Source organism: Narcine bancroftii, chromosome 5, assembly GCF_036971445.1.
Source record: "Narcine bancroftii isolate sNarBan1 chromosome 5, sNarBan1.hap1, whole genome shotgun sequence".
Taxonomy (NCBI): domain Eukaryota; kingdom Metazoa; phylum Chordata; class Chondrichthyes; order Torpediniformes; family Narcinidae; genus Narcine; species Narcine bancroftii.
Window position 1 is genome coordinate 114,988,630 of NC_091473.1, and position 20,161 is coordinate 115,008,790.

Here is a 20,161-nt window from a genome sequence, read left to right on the forward strand (position 1 = left end):
CGTAATTGGGCATTCAGTAGTTAGGGGGACAGACAAGTAGTTCCGTGAAACATCAAGACTCCAGGTTGGTATGTTAAGTCTACACCATTCTCAAGCAGGAGGGTGAGCTGCCAGATGTATGCACCATTGACGTAGATAGGAAAAGGAATTAGGTCCTGAAGAGAGAATATAGGAAGTTAGGAAAGAAGCACAAAACAGAACCTCGAGTGTGGTAATCTCTGCGTTGTTGCCTGTACCATGAGCCAGTGAGGACAGAAATAGGAATTTGAGGCAGATGAATGCGAGGCTGAAGGATTGGTGATGTGTGCAGGGGTTCAGATTTGTGGATCCTTGGAATCTCTTCGAGGGAAGGTATGACCTGTACAAAAAGTACGGGTTGCCCTCAATGGGAGGGGGCCTAATATCCTGGCAGGCAGGTTTGCTCGAACTGTGAAGAGGGTCTAAACTCGTTTAGTAGGATATTGGGAACCAAAATAAGAGGGCAGTGAATAGGGCAGAAGATACACAAGTAGAGACACTGTATAGTGAGATTGTGAGGAATGGTCGGTAGTCAATAGGGTAAAATCGTAAGTGTAAGAATTTAACTGGGGTACTTTGGAAACAAAATTGAAAAGGTCGATGAATACAGCACTGAAGGCCTTGTATTTAAATGCCTGCAGTATAAGAAATAAGATTGACGATCTAGTCGTCCAGCTGGAAGTTGGCAGGTATGATATGTGTCATATCACTGTGTCGCAGCTGAAAGAAGAACACAGGTGGGAACTACATATTCTTGGATATTCAGTGTATCGGGAGGACAGAAAGGTAGGCAGAGAGGATGGGGTAGTTCTGCTGGTTGAATTTATCAAATGCTTTTCATAGAACTGCTTGTGTCTGAGCCAACCAGGGAAATGACAATCCTGGTTATGTAATAAACCAGAGTTAATAAGGGAGCTGACGGTAAGGGACCCCTTAGGAGGCAGTGATCATAATATGATAGAATTCATTCTGCAGTTTGAGAGGGAGAAACTAAAACAGATATGTCTGTAAATTTATTTTATTTTTGTATTTATTTACAGCATGATATAGTAGCCAATTCTGCCCATTCAAACCTGTGCGGCCAACTACAGCCAAATTAGCCACAACCCCATACATCTGAAGGATGGGAGGAAACCCAGCAGAGATGGGGAAAATGTACAAATTCCTTAAAGACAGAGCTAGATTCAAATACTGGTTGTTAGTGCTGACCTCTACTCCAGCCGTGCTGCCTACTGCGCTAGCTGTGTATAAAAGTGGAATAAAAGGGGCTATAGAGGTACAAGAGAGGACTGGTCAAAGTTGGTTGGAAGCGTGCACTAGCAGGAAGATGGCAGAGCAGCAATGGCTGGAGTTTCTGCGATAAATAAGGAAGATGGGGGGGCGGGTATATTCCAAAAAATAAATATTTAAATGGGAAAATGAGACAACTGTGGCTGACAAGAGAAGTCTAAGCCAAAGGAAGCAGAAATTAGTGGGAGAGACAGGGAAGCTTTTAAAAGCTTTCAGAAGGCAACTAAGAAGGTCATGAGGAAGGAGAAAAAAAAAACTTTGAAAGGAAGCTAGGAAATATCTAAAAGGATACCAGAAACTTTTTTAAGTATATTGTGTAAAAAAAGAGGCAAGAATAGAAATAAGACTGTGAGAAAATTACGCAGGAGAAATTGTAATGGGAGACGAGAAGATGGCAGAGGAACTGAATGAGTATTTTGCATCAGTCTTCACTGCGGAAGACATTCGCAGTGTATGTGAGTTTCAAGGGGGTCAGGGAAGAAAGTCACAATCTCCAGAGAGAAGATGCTTGGGAACCTGAATGGTCTAAGGGTAGAGGTCTCCTGGACAAGATGAAATGCAACCTCAGGTTCTGAACGAAGTAGTTATAGAAGTTGTGGCAGAAATAGTAATGATCTTCCAAGAATCAATAGATTCTGGCATGGTTCTGGAGGTTTGGAAAATTGCAAAGGACACTCTGTTATTTGAAAAGACAGCGGAGAAGTAATTATAGACCTGTTAGCCTAACTTTGACTCAATTATCAAGGATGAGGTTATCTGGAGGTGCATGTCAAGATAGGCCAAAGTCAGCCTGGTTTTCTTCAGAGAAAACCTTTCCTGACAAATCTATTGTAGTTTTTTGAGGAAACTGAAAACAGGCAAGACAAAGGTGCTGCACATAAAGCTGCTAAACAAGATAAAAGCCATGGAATTGCTGGAAAGATGCTAGCAAGGGTAGAGCATTGGCTGATCAGCAAGAAACGAGTGGGAATAAAGAGATCCTGTTCTGGTTAGCTACTGGTTACCAGTGGTGTTCCAAGGGGTCAGTGTTGGGGGCCACTTCTTTTTACTTTGTATGTTAATGATTTGGATTGCAGACTAAATGGATTTGTGGCTAAGTTTGCAGATGTTACAAAAATAGGTGGAGGAGAACGTAGTGATGGGGAAATGGAGAGGTGGATGCTGCAGAGATGCTTAGATTAGGATACAACGTTGCAAGTGTATGATCATGGTTTTTGGTGAAGGTATTAAAGAGAAGACTATTATTTGGATGGCAAAAGAATTCAAAATTTGGAGGTGCAAAGGGACTTGGGAGACCTCGTGCAGGATACCCTGAAGGTAACTTCCAAGTTTGAGTCAGTGGTGATGAATGCAATGTTAGCATTCATACTTTGAGGGATAAAAGCAGGCTTTATGTTCTTGCACTGTACTCCTTGGAGTTCAGAAGAATGAGGTGGGGGGGAGCTCAGAAGCATTTTGAATGTTGAAAGGCCTGGACAGAGTAGATGTTGCTAAGTTGTTTCCCATGGTAGGGAAGTCTAGGACAAGAGGGCACGACTTCAGTATTAAATGGCCACCATTTAAACAGAGATGCGGAGGAATTTCTTAGCCAGAGAGCGGTGAAACTCTGAAATTTACAACCACAGGTGGCTGTGGAGGCTATCATTAAGGCACAGTTTGATAGGTATCTGAATAGTCATGATATCCAATGTTATGGGGAGAAGGCAGGGAGTTGGTGCTAAATGGAAGAATGGATCAGCTCAAGATGGAATGTCAGAGCAGGCTCGATGGACTGAATGGCTTCCTTCTCCTATATCTTGTGGTGAAATGGTCTAACATCAAACTGCATCCAGCCTTGGGATGACTCATTTAAGACCATTTAATTCCAACAAGTTGTTGGGGGGAGGGGTACAGTTTCAATAAAAAAATTGAAAATGCTGGAAATATTCATCACATCATGCACCATTTGTGGAAGGAGACACAGTTGACATTGCAGATCCTTGACTCTTCATCAAATTTCAGCATTTTCACTTAACCTGGGTCCTCAAATCTCTGTAATTTAACAAAAGGGTTATGTGTGGAGGTGATTAATGAATATGTTGAGCCAACTTATGCAGGCACTGTATGGATCATTAGGCTTGGGAAAGATCTGTTAACTTAAGGGATGAAAGATCCCACTGAGGCACCTAGATTTGTGAAGAATTTAAGATTCAAGTTTCATTTATTGTCATTTAATAGTACAGAACGTGTTTCTTTCTTTTCTTTGGCTTGGCTTCGCGGACGAAGATTTATGGAGGGGGTAAAAGTCCACGTCAGCTGCAGGCTCGATTGTGGCTGACAAGTCCGATGCGGGAGAGGCAGACACGGTTGCAGCGGTTGCAGGGGAAAATTGGTTGGTTGGGGTTGGGTGTTGGGTTTTTCCTCCTTTGTCTTTTGTCAGTGAGGTGGGCTCTGCGGTCTTCTTCAAAGGAGGTTGCTGCCCGCCGAACTGTGAGGCGCCAAGATGCACGGTTTGAGGCGATATCAGCCCACTGGCGGTGGTCAATGTGGCAGGCACCAAGAGATTTCTTTAGGTAGTCCTTGTACATCTTCTTTGGTGCACCTCTGTCACGGTGGCCAGTGGAGAGCTCGCCATATAACACGATCTTGGGAAGGCGATGGTCCTCCATTCTGGAGACGTGACCCACCCAGCGCAGCTGGATCTTCAGCAGCGTGGACTCGATGCTGTCGGCCTCTGCCATCTTGAGTACTTCGATGTTAGGGATGAAGTCGCTCCAATGAATTTTGAGGATGGAGCAGAGACAACGCTGGTGGAAGCGTTCTAGGAGCCGTAGGTGATGCCGGTAGAGGACCCATGATTCGGAGCTGAACAGGAGTGTGGGTATGACAACGGCTCTGTATACGCTAATCTTTGTGAGGTTTTTCAGTTGGTTGTTTTTCCAGACTCTTTTGTGTAGTCTTCCATGTAATGTAATATTACATTAAATTGCCTTTTGCCTGCTGTAACCATATAACCATTTACAGAGCGAAAACAGGCCATATCGGCCTTTCAAGTCCGCACCGGTTCACTAGAACAACTCCACTAGCTCAAACCTCTCGCTCACCGCCAATAACCCTCCAACCCCCTCACCTCCATGTACACATTCAACCTTCTCTTAAATGACGGAAGGGACCCTGACGCAACTATCTCATTCGGAAGATCATTTCATTCTGTCACCATTCGCTGAGTGAAAAACCCATCTCTAAAGTGTTGCCCCCTTACCCTTAACTCATAGCCTCTTGTTCCAACCTCCCCTGCCCTCAGGGGAAAGAATCTGTTTATGTCTAGTCTATCTATTTCTTTCATATTTTTAAATACCTCTATCAAGTCCCTTCTCAGTTGTCTACGTTCCAATGAATAAAGTCCCAGTCTCCTTAATCTCTCCCTGTAATCCAGATGCTATAAGCCAGACAATCCTTGTAAACCTTCTCTGCACCCTCTCCACCTTATCTATATGCTTTCCATAATTTGGAGACCAGAACTGAGCACAGTACTCCAAACCTGGCCTCACCAATGCCTTAAAAAGCTGCAGCATCACCTCCAAGCTCCTATACTCTACTATGATTTGTGAAAGCCAGCATACCATAAGCCTTCTTAATCACCATGTCTACATGGGAATTCACCTTCAGTGAACTCTGTACCATAACCCCCGGGTCCCTTTGCTCCTCTGGGTGCCTCAATGCCCTCCCCTTAACTGTATATGTCCTATTCTGGTTATTTTTACCAAAATGCAACACCTCATGCTTGTCTACATTGAATTCCATTTGCCATCTTTCAGCCCACTCTTCCAAACAAACCAAATCCTTCTGTAATCCAAGAAAATCTCCCTCACTATCCACCACTTTCCCTATTTTCGTATCATCCTCATATTTGCTTACCCAGTTAACCACATCCTCCTCTAAATCATTAATATAAATGATAAACAACAAGGGACCCAGCTCCGATCCCTGAGGCACCCCGCTTGTCACAGGCTTCCAACCTGACATACAGTTGTCCACCGTGACTCTCTGCTGTCTATCTCTCAGTCACCTCTGAACCCATGTCACAATCTCTCTATTAATTCCTAGTGACTGAACCTTCCTTATTAAACTTCCATGTGGAACCTTATCAAAAGCCTTACTAAAATCCAAATAGATCACATCAAACACCCTACCTTCAACCATTTTTTTTGTCACTTCCTCAAAAAACTCAACAAGGTTCGTCAAACATGACTTTCTTTTTACAAACCCATGCTGGGTGCCCCTAATCAATCCCTGCCCATCCAGATATGTATAAGGCAGACAAAGAGTTGCCATTAGTGTTGCCTGATTCCCCTTACAGTAAGAAAGAGAAGCAAAAAAGAGTCCCTTTAGAGTTGCTGAGTGTCCATGGATTCACCTTCAGTGCTCCCACAGCTTCTGCTGCTACACAGATTTGGTCAACCAGCCACCTAAGCTCTAGATCCAAACCTCCAAAATGATCAGAGAGTCTTCAGTGCTCAATGCCCTCAGCACCTTCTTGAATCCCGGCTCCTATAGCTGGTTCCCATGAAGCAATCTCCAGCAGCTGCAGCCCCTGTGTGGGTCCCTCAGCCACTCAATGCCTCACTGGTCTGCTGCCGCAAGGTCGTCGTCTCTGTTTCTCCTTCTCAAAGGAGCATGTTCTCCCTGTTTCTGGTGCCCTGCACCATACTGCTGCTCACTGGAGACTGCAGCCCTCAGCTCCTTGGTTTTGGTGACACTGAATGCATGTTGTTGTTAATACACAGTTCAGCCAAATTTTCAGTCTCTCTCCTGTATGATAACTTCTTGCCTCTTTTTATACAACTGTTACTGCGGTACCATCAGCAAATTTGTAGATGGTGTGTAGTGCTACTGAGCCAAGTAAAGCAAGTAGAGCAGGAGGCTTGGTACACAGACCTGTGCTGCTCCAGTATTGATGGAGATTATGGAGGAATTGTCTTATCCATATCCTGAGTAATTGCATACTTGCTAATAATATTTATTTAACTTGATTGTACTCATTCACAAGTCTACACCATTTGGAAGCTTACCTTCCTCCTTTAAGCTATTGTGCCTTATTTTTCCAAAATACAGTATTGCAGAATCCTTGATTTTTTTAAATGAAGCTCAAAGGAAGGCCTTTTGATCTAAACTAGTGGTTCTCAACCTTATTCTTTCCACTCAAATACCACTTTAAGTATTCCCTATGACATTGATGCTCTGTGATTAGTAGGGGATTGCTTAAGCTGGTATGTGAGTGGAAAGGGAGGTTGAGAACCATCGCTCTAGACCCAATTGTTACTGAAATATTTTGCTTGAGAAAAATTGGCATTGGCCCATTTCCTTTGGATTTATGAAATTGTGCACATAACGAGTCAATTAGCTACGATTAAAACAACGGTTTTCAAGCTTTTTCTTTCCACCCACATAAAACCTTAAACAATCTCTTACTAATCACAGAGCACCTATGGCATTGGGAATATTTAAACTGGTATTTGAGTGGAAAGAAAAAAGTTGAGAACCACTGTTCTGAACCATGAACTGGAATGATTTGGATCTATTTTGAAGACAAAAAAATTGCAGAAAAAAATCAGAGCAGATCATATGATTGTGATTGATCAATTTTATATTTGAAACTGCTGATTGATTTGTTTTGTGTCCCCTTGTTGAATGTGTAAGAATTTAAAATTGAGAGGACTCTGGAGAAGAGAGTTCCAGAGGTTCATAATCATTCAGCCTCAAAAAAATAAATTTCACTTCATCTATCCTAAGTATGCAGTCTCTAATACCTCCTTGTTCTCCTCCCTCCAGCCAGAGGAAGTAATTCAAGTTCAAGTTTATTATGAAACAGCATTTCTCTGGACCAGGGGTTGCAAACAAACAAATGCAATACAAAGGACACAAAAAAAATCATAAAAATATAATTTTAAATAAATATATACTGGCTCTAAATATTTTGGGATGATTTACTCACTTACAGGATACTGTTCAGGAATCTCACAGACTGGGGGAAAAAGCTATTTCCCAGCTTGGCAGTTTGATTTTGAGGCTGTACTTGATGCGGGATAGAAAAGGTCTTCTATAATTCTTTGTATCCTATTAAAGCAATGTTGTCTCTAGAGGAAAGGGAGATCTCAATGATCTTGGCTGTTTTGAGGATCCTCTATTTTGAATTCTGATCTGAGGCTTTGCAGCTATCTTACCAAACAATGATACAGCCGGACAGGACACTCAATTGTTCTTTTTGTAAAATGTTGTCAAGATGGGGGCCAGTAGCCTTGCCCTCCTCAACCTTCTAAGGAAGTGTCAGTACTGCTGCACCTTTTTAACTAATGAGGAGAACTTGTGGGTCCAGGATAGTTGCACAACACTCTTCATGACAGAACCATTGATATATAGTGGAGAGTGGCCGACCTTCGTCCTCCTGAAGTCCACAATCATCTCCTTTGTCTTGTCCACATTGAGACTCAAGCTGTTGTTCTCGCGTCATTTTACGAGCCTTCCATTTCCTCTCTGTAAGCTTCCTCATTGTTGCCGATGAGGCTAACTGCTGTTTATCATCCGCAAACTTCTGTTTGAACTGAATCTGGCAGTGCAATCGTGTGTCAGCATCATGGACAGTAGCAGAAAGAGCACACAGTTCGGAGGTGTGCCAGTGCTCAGCAAGATGGGACTTGACATTTTTCTACCAATGTGGACCGATTGTGGTCTTTCAATCAAAAGGTCCAGAATCCAGTTGCTGAGGTGTTGCATCCCAGAGAGGACAGGTTATCCTCCAGCCTGAGGTACAATCACCTTGAGTGCCAAGCTGAAGTCTCTGAACTTCTTAGCCTCTCAGCAGCTATCATTATCAACCTCTTTCATAGAATTTCACTGTTTCAATTTGATAAATTTAAGATAACCACTCCTTATTAGCTTCAGTGTCATCACAAGCTCTGCTGTCTGTCAGCAGATTCTGACGTTTTCCTACGTATTGTCAGAAACTGGACAAAGCAATTCGCAGTTGTGGTTTATTTGAACTTGGGTATGCTTCAGACCACATTTCCATGCCAACACCATAGTTTCCATCTCAACACCAAGTTCCATTGTTTATAATTATGTTCATTTGAAACATTCTACTTAATACAGTAAGATGGGTTCTTCTGCGAGCCGTCTTCACAGGTTAGCTCCTCTATTCATACAGCCACATAAATTGGAAGAGCATAATTTACAGAGTTTTGAGTTACATTGTTAAAAAAGAACAATTATTACCATGGGCATTATGTAACAACATTGTGAGGTTCATTCAGGAGCCCAATGTCTGTGGGGAAAGAAACTGTCTTTAAGTTTGTTGGTGCATGCTTTCACATTCTTGAACCTTTTCCCAGATAGAGGGAAAAAGAGTGTGTGTCTTGGAAGTGATAGGTCCATCACTTCGTCAGCTGCTTTTTTGGGAGATCTAGACAAAGTCTGAGGAAGCAAGGAAAGTTTGCATTATGTTCTGAGCTGTATTCACTACCTTCTGTAGATTCCAGTCTTCAATAGAGCCAGCTCCCATACCATGCTCTGAAACATCCAACAAATATCCTTTCAATGATGCATCTGTCAAAGATGTTGAGGGACAAAGGGACCATGACTAACTTCCTTAGTCTTCAAAGAAAGTAGTAGCATTGGTCTGTTTTCATGACCAATGTGCTTGACCCAGCTCAGGTCATTGGCCCTTTTTATGATGAAACCCTGCATTATAGCCGACTCCAGTTTTAAAAAAAGGTGAATTTACCTTTTATGGTGACGACCTAAAATGCAGATCCCACAGTGCCTTTATGCGGAGCTGAGCTGAAAGATGTGGGGACGAGTGGTACAATAGCGCCACCCGCCACCAATAAGGGAAAGTGGCCTATACTCGAAAATGGCAACTGAAGAGCAGGTAAGAGCGCTAGTGGAGATCTCTGCAAGCAGTCTTATGATTCAGGCAGATATAACGTAATAGCCTCTATTAACCATATGGGGTTTTTTAAATTCACACCCCTGGGTCGAGGGCTGATGGCATCATTGTGATGTCATCAGCCCTCCCCTTTGGAACTGTATTCAGCGGCATTCATTATACAGAGGAGGTGGAGTGACTTCGCTCCAGCTCTGGGCCTGCCCCCTAGGCGGATGGAAGATGGAATGAGTTCGGCCAGTCAGTCTGCCTTCAAACCTTATGGAAGTAGTAAGTGAAGCGATTTAAAGACAAAGGCTATCTGTCTTTACACTTGTTTTTTTACACTTCTGAGATGTTTATTGAGGTAACTCACCTCCTTATCTGTAATCACTTCCAGTCCTATAATTCTTCAAAATACTTTACAACCACGAAAACTGGAACTTTGATCTTTGGCAGCCAAAGTCCTAAACACTAGACATTCCTCCATAAATATCCTCAACTTTTCACCTCTCTTTCCAACTTTATATTGTTCCTTAAAACCTGTCTTTGATTAAGTGTTTTGCCCATCTACTCTAATTACACTTAACATGACCAACAAAAGCTTTTAATTGAAAACACTTGTTAATCATTTTTCCACATTAAAGGTGCTATAGAAATGAACACTATAATATTATGATCTCCAGAAATTAAGAAATGTGGTTGATACATTCAGGATTTATAGAGTGAACATAATGGAAATAGTCCCTTTGGCTCAAAATTTGTCTGCATTTGAACCAGATCCCTCTTTACCTTTCCTATCTATGCCTGAATGCCTTTTAAACATTGTATTAAAGCTATTGTACAAAAATACTGGAGAAACTCGGGGTCTTTCAGCGTCCACAGAAAGTAAAGATGTATAACCAGCGTTTCGACCTGACCCTTTCTTCAAGGTATGAGCAAAAAGCAAACAGGTGCCTGAATATAAAAGCTGGGGGGGGAGAAGGGAAGAGATAATAGGGGAAGGAGCACAGGCCAAAAGGCAAAGGGTGATAACTGGACATGGAAAGGAAAGGTGAGAATTAATCAGGGGAGGTGGTGGCTCTGTTAATGGAGACCTGGAGGAGAGGGGAAAAGAGAGAGAGCAGAGTTAGAGGAAAAGAGAAATAGGTAGAGGGAAAGGGAAGAGACAGGGAGGAGGAGGGCTAACAGAAATCAAAGAAGTCTATTATAATGCCATCTGGATGGAGTGTGTGCAGATTGAATACAAGGTGTTCCTCCATTTTGAGGTTCGACTCTGTCTGACAGTGCACACTACTTAAAAATCTGCAGGGGTGATGATCTGCTATATCCCGTGCTCCCAGTTGGTCTCCTTTTCATCAGAGAGACTGGATGCAGACTGGGGATCTCTTTGTTCAACACCTTAGCTCTGTCCACTGCAATAGCAGGGATCTCCCAATGGTAGCCTATTTCATTTTCTTGCCCTTTTCCCATGCCAACAAGTCTGTCCATTGTCTCATGCTTTTCTCCCAGATCACAAAAATATTCAGGTTGTAAAATTATTCTGTGCAATTCCAGTTGCCCATTTACAAGAAGGATGTGGAAATTAGGGTTAGGGTTTGTCGTTTATTACTTTTCTTTTTTTCATTCATTTCATTTTTATTCGGATACAGTCTTTGACATGTCCTTTGACATCTTACAAGGGTAAAATTGTTTTTTTAAAACGAACCAAGTTCAAAATACCTGCTTCAGAATTATTCTCTCATTATCATCTTTGATTGTTGTTACCATCTAGTCCGAAATTTGGAGTCTCCCATGATTGAGACTATCTCAGCTGGACTAGGTGTGCATGGTAACATTGGATTTCGAAATTGGAAGACAATCTTTGATTCAGAGTACCTGCTGCGATTTGCAAAGTAGCATTCTTTCCTGTTGCTCAAAATGTTAAAGAAAAATTGTCGCTTTCAGATGTATCCTATCACTGACCTTTTGATAAAATACTTATGACTAAATAAATTCAGACTATAAATCTATCTGAGCTGTTAGTAAAACTTGATTCATGTCTTGTGGAAAGTGTATCCAAAAATAAAGCATGTTCGCTTTGCAGGGGAAGTTGTATTTTTTGAACTTGTGATTTATTAGAAAATGAATAGCCAGGTTTTCCCCAGTGAGCCCTTGTGTATTGCTTATAGGAAGTCCAGTGAGTGGCTAATCTGCTTCCCTGCAATAACTCGTTTAACCTTGCTATGTACAGAGGAACACTCAGTAATAGTTTTACAGATAGCAGAATTGAAGCCATGGAGCTTGAATCTGTGGTCTTCTGGCTATATACATTCTGTGTACTCTGAAATAGACATCTAAGGTATAATAGAAATGGAAAATTAATTAGTGTATCTTTTCAAAATACTTTGGAAGGTGATCAGGCATTTTTTTTCTCTCTGGATGCTTTGAACAACAGTGTACTTTTCTCCTTCATTTATCTTATACTTTTAGGATTTTACTGAATATCTATTCATAGATTCTTATCAATGCAAATCTTAATCTAATTTTTCTGAGATATGAAACAGAAATACTGCTGGGGGGAGTAAAACATAAGTCTGCAGACAGCGTGATTGAAAGGAAAACACAATGCTGGAGAAACTTAGCAGGTCGAACAGTGTACTTTGTATAGCAAAGATAAAGATACCTAACTGACGTTTCGGGCTTGAGGTATGAACAAAATTTCGGCAGGTGCCCAGCATTTTAAGAGAAGTGGCTGAAGTTACTGCGCAGGGATTCAAAGGTTCAAAGCTTGTTGACAATTTCTGGTTCTCTCCCTGTTACTTGTGGAATTGATATTTGATTATTCAAAATATACCAGTGCCACCATGTATGTTACCTCAGATATTCAATTGAGGATGATTTTGGAAGACCATGCAGGATATTTTAGGAAGCTACCGCAGAAACCCTGAACCTAGATTTCTTTTGTGAACTTTGTTAGGCATTTTTACACAGCCACTGAACAGCAGAAAATTTCTGCTCCAGTGCCAATATAAAAATGTCAGGACAGAATTTTTTATGCAAATTCCATTATGTAATTTTTCCACTCATACCCCTACACATTTTTACAGAGTGACTGCTGTATAAATTGACCTCAGCCACTCCGTCAGTAACAGAGCTAATGAATACAACGTTCCTCCTCCGGCAAACTCCACAACACAGGAAGGCTGTGTAAAAGTGCCCCTGTGTAAATTATCACATTGAGACACAGTTGAGTATCCTGATTTTTTTCAGAATAATTCCAAAGTTTCTGTGTAAAAAAAAAAAAAAAAAATATGCCCATTTACTTTGTGGTTTTAGTATCAAATTTCCAAAGTGAATGATTGAACAGTTCATTCAAATAAATGTTAAATATGTCCATTTTTTTGTCAGAGCATTATAACTTAAGAGTGCTGTCACCATCAAGGATGTTGAAAGCAAACAAGATTAACAAGCTTCGTTGTCAAGTGAACTCAAACCTTTTAGGTTATTTTACTGATTACTCTGTTAATATTGAGCTTTGGCATTGCAGTTAGCAGCTATTGTTCTTGCATGATCTCCCTTTAGCTTCTGATAGTAGTTTAGAGGTAACCACTCATTCTAATGACTATTCACACCTTTTTTTTGCTGTCACTCTCTTTGATAGATGAACTAATGGTTGTAGATAATTTATTTGCTTTTTCAGACTCACTTGTAATCATTATGAGAGAAAACAAGGGCTGTGTAGGTCATTGAATTCCTCTTGACTGCTCATAATTACTTGGAGTATAATATTTTGAGCTCTATAAAAACTATTAACCCCATGGGGAGTTAAACAGGAAAGTCTGCAGATGCTGTAATTGTAGTGCAATACACAAAAGTGCTGGGAAAAACTCAGCAGCTTATGCAGTTGAGTTTCTTCTAGAGGAAGCAAAAGGAAATCATCAACATTTCAGGCCTGAGCTCATACTTGATGAAGGCCTCAGGCCTGAAATGTTGGTGATATCCCTTTGCTTTCTATATACACCATGTGACCTGTTGTGTTTCTACTGTATTTTTGTTCAACCCCATAGGGATATGTCACACAATTGAATGAGTTTCACAATTGGGCCCAACAGCTGCAAATTGGAGGTTATTTTCAATTGGTGGTGCAAGATCGCATGCAGATAAACAGAATTAAAGGCAGAGGAAGAGGTGCTTGGGTCCAGTGCAAAGCACAAAAATGCTTGAGAAACTCAGCATGCCATGTAGCATCCATAGGAAGTAAAAGGCAGTCAGTGTTTCAGTCCTCAGCCAGTCAAACATTGGTTGCCTTTTGACTTCCTATGGATGCTGCATGACCTGGTCCTCACGCCCTTGAAATAATACCTGTGGTTTCCTATGAGTTGCAGGTTTACAGCCTAAAAAAAAATGCATCTAATCTAATTTTATGTTTCCTGTCCTTTTATTAATTCTCCATATTACTTCATACTCTCTTAACCTTATACGGCTATATTTCATTTAATAGACTTTTATTTAGTACTCCTCCCAGGTTATTTTCTAAAATCTGGGTTAGTTGGGTAGATTTAAAGTGAAAGTTGATAGATTCTTGATCAGTAAGGGTGTTAAAGGTAATGGGGAGAAGGCAGGAAAATTCAGTTGAAAAAGAAGAATGCATCAGCCATGATTTAAATAGCGGATCAGACTTGATGAGCTGAATAGCCGAATTCTGCTTCTTTTTCTCTCAAGATTAATATCACTATATTAGTGTAAATGAGTGTAAAGTGTATTTTATCAGATTATTTGTTTAGTTTATAGGATATTTGTGCTTTGCATTTTGTGTTTATTTTATTCCAAATGTTTTTGAGATGGAATGATCAAGAAGTTGGAGGACTCAGCAGGTCAGGCAACATCCATGGATGGAAAGGGTTGGTCAATGTTTTGGGTCAAGGCCTTTTATTGACTCTTTCAATGCACTATCAGTCCAGCCTGTCTTTTATATGGATTTTAATTTTTTAGATGGCAGTAACCAGTTTTAGTCGATCTATTGGTTTTACTTGTGTAAAATATAAGAAAGTAAATGTGATCACTGGCCTATAAATGCAAGTTTTTCAACAAATTTCATTATTTTGTACACTTCCTAAAGCTGTATGTTAAATTAATTCATGATGAATTAATTAAACAGTTTGCTTTAATGGCAGTTTAGATCTGCATTGTATCTCTACATTTCAGATACTGATAGATAAATGAGTTGTCAGTTGATTGGTATAGTCTGAGAAACTACATTTCAGCCAAAAGATACCAAGAACTTTTCTACGATACAGATTCTTGGAAGATTAAAAGTCATTCCACTTTGTCTTAATTTTAATGATTTCTGGAAAACATTCTACTTAAATTGGAAGAAAGTATTTGTTCAAAGTACCAACCATGCACCCAAGTTCTCATGTAAGAATCACAAACGAAACAAATCTCTTTTATCTCCTGCAAGCTCCAATGATGGCGGGTAGGAGGAAATATGCACTTGGAGTGACTTTCAGAGAAAGCAATGAGGGATATCAATTAAGGCTTTTAACTGAACTAACCCAGGAAAAGCAAATTTCATGTACAATTGTTTTTGCCTTTTCAAGTGATTTCACTGTGAAAATGTATACAGTTGTTATCAGAAAAGAATTTCAAAAGATTTGCTTTTGAATATTTTATTTAAAATTTAAGACACATTACACTCAAATATATTTGAATATGATAAATCATATACAAAAAACAATGTGGTATATACCAAATCCACCTTCCCCCAATCTCTCTCATCCACCCAATACCTCTCCCTCCAATCCCTCCCTCTCCCTTCTACCCCCAACCCCAATGATAGAAAAAAGAAAGGAGATACACCTATCAATAACATAATTAAATGCCACGGATTATGGAAACGCCACCACAATGTGTCAAAGAAAGTTCAAACCTTTAATCCCATATAATCCAAGTAAGGGCTCCACATTTTCCGATTTAAAAAAAAGAATTGTCACATAAATTGTATGTTATCTTTTCCAATGGAATACATTATCTCAATTCCATATTGCCATTGTTGCAAACTTAAATCAATCTCATTTTTCCATGTAATCACTATGCATTTTCTCACTACAGCCAAGGCTAATCTCAAAAATGCAATTTGATACCTACTTAATATCAATTTCAAACATTTTGGCATTATTTAATCAAAATAATGTTGGTTCCATCAACAATTTAATCTTAAAAATGTTCTATAAAACCTCCTTAAGTCATATCCAAAAAGGTTTAATAGTGTCAGATGACCAAGTAGAAAGTAAAAAAGAACCTACTTCTTTATGACACCTAGAACATAAATCTGAAAAAATTAAATTATATCTCTTTAATTTTTCAGGAGTTAAAAAATAACTGATGTATAAAATTATAATGAACGAATCTATATCTCACATTGACAATCTTAGTCATACTATCTTTACATAAATGTCTCCAATCTTCCTGATCAATTGCTATTCCCAAATCTTTTTCCCTCTTTAATCTAGACTTATGAAAATCTAACTTAGGAATTTTATTCTGTAATAATGAATACAAATTTTTCTTCTCACCTGACTACCGTGGCAACTTTAAAGCACTAACTTGGTAATAACAAAAAAGGGTACTTTATGGTATTTGAAAAGAAATGACAAGCTTCATAGCAATCTTGTACAATCGTGATTCCTTTCTGATTCCATATTTTCAAAAGTTGATTATTAAGAGTAAAAGGAAAAAGTTTATTTTTATCTTTGTATCTGAATAAACTTTGTATCAAAAGATTTGCTTGAAGAAATGCTATGTACTGAAGAATGATCAAAAGGAGAAATTATTTTCAGCATTGGGAGAAATGGGGAAACATAAGTTAGAAAATATTTTCGGGAAACTAGTTATGTAAATTCCAAAGTGTTATAATGTGGAGAGAAATTTGAAAATTATGATACTTTTCATTATTCTGGAAATAAATTATACAAATAAAAAATAGTGATATTAAAAACTCAAAAGTTGACATAAGGTTAAAAGCCCAATAAATTATTTTTCAAATTAATGCATGAAGGAGGTGCAATAGGACATTGTTAATAGTTGATATTCAAATGTTTAATTCTGAATATTTATTTTATTGTAGGGTGCCAAGAAGCTTTGTCCACAGTGCAACACCATCACATCCCCTGGAGATCTCAGGCGCGTATATTTGTGAAGGAATGGTATACGGAAGAAAGGCCACAATTATCCTGGTCTAGTTAGACACAATGCCTCACGGCAGGAAGAAGACTGTGAACAATTGTGGGGTAGCACCAAAAAAGTGTACAAATATTCCATTTTTGTTTTTCTCTTAAATAATTGGAAGAAGAAAAGCAAATGATCCAAAAGGAAAACTTGGTTATCCTATTAGATGTATTTATGAAAAAAGGATTCCCAATACCCACCCAAGTTTTATCACATGATTGATGCTCAGAACGTGCATAAAACCTCCTCCCTAATCCTGGTTCTGGAAGCTACGTCTACTAAAAGACATACTTTGTGAATGGACCTGTACCGTGTTCTATTGTGGTGTTATAGTGACAAAAAAAACAAAAGATGAAGCACATGTAATATAAATTATATATGTTTACACCATTGATTGTGTATAAATGGAATAGACTTACGAACAGTGCATACTAATAAGTCCTTAATCGTTTTTGAGAGAAAAAAAGAGAAGTGGTAATGCATTAAACCTACAGTACTTTTTACCCAGGCTGCCTAAGATTTAAATATCTTGAGCTGCTGGTTAAAAGTGAATCTGGTTTAATGAATAATTTGTGGTGTATATTTCTCATTCAAAGTAAAGGAACAGCTTTGATAATGGCTGTAATAATACCCATAACTTAAATGCTAAATGATGTAGACAAGTTGGCTTGTCTTAGTTGTAACAAATGGGCTGCTTGTACTAGAACCCTGACCCATTTTAAATATCAGACAGTCACAGCAACAGTCCACTGAGGGAGAACCAGGCTGAGCCCCATGACGCGGCCGGAGTCCACTCCCTGAACTGTAAGCTGTGTTTGTTCTTGTGGACCAGCGTTGTGCTGTGTGTCTCAGTTGTACCAGAATATGTAACCAGTTATAATGTTTGTTATTCATGTGAAAATTCAAGGAATATACTCAAGAATTTGAAGATAGAATTTGAAAGGGATGCAGGGCTTTTGTGATTCACAGTTACCTGCAGCATTTGGCAACACTGCCCCTTACAAAAATTGTAACTGAATTGGCATCATCCACTGTTTCTCAAAATCTTTCTGGTGTTACCGATTGTTAAAGTTTGTATAGCCCATCATAATAAGTCTCTCAGTTTTAGTGTTGTGTCTTGTTAATAAGGTGGTTAGACTTTGGTTCCTGATTCTCTTCTTTATCACATTAATGCAACATTCTGGGATGATCTCGAAAATGTGTAGCTCACAATTGCATACAAAATGTTTGGCTGCCATGGAACAGATTATAAAGCAAATGGAACAATTAAAACCCACCCAGTTCTTCCAAAAAAAAACACTGTGGGTTATGACAGCCCACAGATCTAAAAAGAAACAAAATATAAGTTTATTGTAGAAATTAACCTTTGATGTGACAGGAATCTTCTGGCCAGAGCAAGATATCTGATGAAATTTAAATGCAACAACCTTTTTGATGTAGGTTGGATATAGTTGCAATTCCTTACAAATTTACATAGTTTCTTTTGTTTTTCACTGTAATGACCAGTTGCTGCTTTGACGTTTCCAGATATCTCCTGAGCGCTGGGATTTTTTTTTAACCTGTTGCTACAGTTCATGACTTTATGACTTTAATGAAAGCTTGAAAAATTCAATAACACATTGGCATTTGCTAATAAAATATTAAATATCCTTGCAAAATAAATTGTGATTGTCTGTCCCAGTACAGAAGCAAATTATTTAACTATGAAGTTTCTTCAAGTTTTCACTTTCTATGTTGATCATTCCAAGGTATTTTCAAAAAAACACATAGCCTGTTTTACACAATTACACCAATGCAAAGAGGTTTTAGACTATTGTTTTACTAAAAATACACGGTCAAATCTGGAGATTACATGGAGTCCTAAGTACCCATTTAAATTTGGGTGATATTGATGGTAGATCAAACGAGATGCAATTCTCTCAGACTGAAATATCAGGGACATTAAGGCGAATGTCAGCTGGATCTTTATGAAACTGTTTTTAAAACTGATACAAATGTACAACCTACCAGACTACTAACAATTGACCAATTTAACAAACAGCGTGAACCTAAATTCTCTATTACATATACAATCAGTGCATTGGGTTTGTAATACAATTTGCTTTGTGAAACATATTGATTTTATAGTTTGAATAATTTTCTTTGTATCTCCTTACAATAAATATCATGAACTTTGGAGGGGGAGTAGTTAATGGTTTATTCATATAGTACAACAATCCAATGATTGCACTCCAGGATGACAATGGTGATTTGCACAGTTGAGCAATTCTTCCTGAGAATGAGCTGAATTCACAGCAATACCATCAAATAATCATTTGTTTTCATTTGATTCTTGACAAGTGTTTGAGCTTTTAGCCTCAGCATTCGCTGTTTATTTTTGCTCAAATAAGGATTTTGCATAATTTTCTTTTATTTCAGAACATTCTGCAAATGAAGACATTTCTGAGGCAAAATGCATCATATAAGAAATGCTGCTATTCACACCCTCCACTGGGTTTCTTTGTTGTTAATTCTGGCCCTTTTTATAATGCACAGATCAAGTGATGTTTAAATAGGTTTTTTTTTCCCCAGTGATATTTGGGAATTAGATGTCTGGCCACCTAACTTTTCTTCCACCTTTCTGCCCTGCAATATATCTATGAGGAGCCATGTGAAAGTAACTGTGTCCTAAAGTTTTGCCTGTATCACTGCAGTGAAAAATCTTCAATGCTTGCTCTAGCCAGAGTCAGTATGAAAGCAAGAACATGCCAAGTAAGGAAATTTGTACTGATTGTCCAGTTTTCCTATAATCTACTTATACAGATAAAGCAGAACCAGTTCTCATATAATGGTATAGAATTTTATCTTGTTTTGCTAGCCATTTTTCAAATTTGTTGAGAGAGGAATAAAGTTGACAGGATGGAAATGGCTATACAATTATCTGGTGCTATAGTTTCTGAACATGTGTTGTCCCATCCACGAGGTGATTTGATCATCTGGTATTCAGTGCATGTAAGAATGTTCTTGTATTTGATTGTTAGAAACGATGCCCATGTTACCTACTACCCTGACTGAACTCTTCAGTATTAGCAAAGTTGAATCATGTTTGAGGAGCCAACACAGTAAAGAAAAGATAGTTAATTTTAGGTTTTCTTTCTTGTGCCTTCCTTGTTTTCTTAATTGAAATTTTATTCTTTGTGAGTGTTTCCACCTTTTATGATGGTACTTTTTACATTTCTTTTTTTTTCTATCACTGCTAACAAAATCTCAGAGGCCTCTGCTATTTAAGGGAGAGATTTTTTAAAAAATTAAGACATTAATGAATGCAAAAAATTCTAGTTCAAGCCATAGATCTAAGTGTGCCAGCTGAATTCTGTGGTTCATCAAGAATATTTTCTAGCCATGCATATTATGATGTTTGTACCATCTGTTAAAATCCTTTTCCCAATGGTCTGCAACCAGCATTCAGGAAACTTGTTTCAAATAATTATGAAGAAGGATTTGACTGCATTAGTTCCTCATTAACTCCATATTTCTGAAGAACTGCATAACTTTGCAATAATCTGTACAGTGCCAGGCATCAAGCAAAGCAAGTGATATTAAGTGACAGACACTCTTGGAGCTGAAATGGCAAGCGTATTTCTGGAGTTGAATTTTTATCCCAGCCAAAAAAAGGGCAAGATTGATATAAGTTCAGTTGTTCTAATTTTGTGCCAATTGCACATTAGAATAACTTTGAATCAACATGCTAAGCTGTACAAATGC

General features: G+C 38.8%; 1 protein-coding gene across 6 annotated transcripts in view; it reads left to right on the forward strand.

The window, feature by feature from the left end:
- rnf220a (ring finger protein 220a) overlaps positions 1–18,593 on the forward strand; it is a 560,193-nt gene extending 541,600 nt beyond the window's left edge. For all 6 annotated transcript variants that reach the window (XM_069938838.1, XM_069938836.1, XM_069938841.1 and 3 more), the window contains one exon: positions 16,317–18,593. In XM_069938838.1, the coding sequence (XP_069794939.1) occupies positions 16,317–16,388 (72 nt within the window). In that variant the 3' untranslated portion in view covers positions 16,389–18,593. The remainder of the gene's footprint in view (positions 1–16,316) is intronic.
- The last annotated feature ends 1,568 nt before the right edge of the window (positions 18,594–20,161 follow it).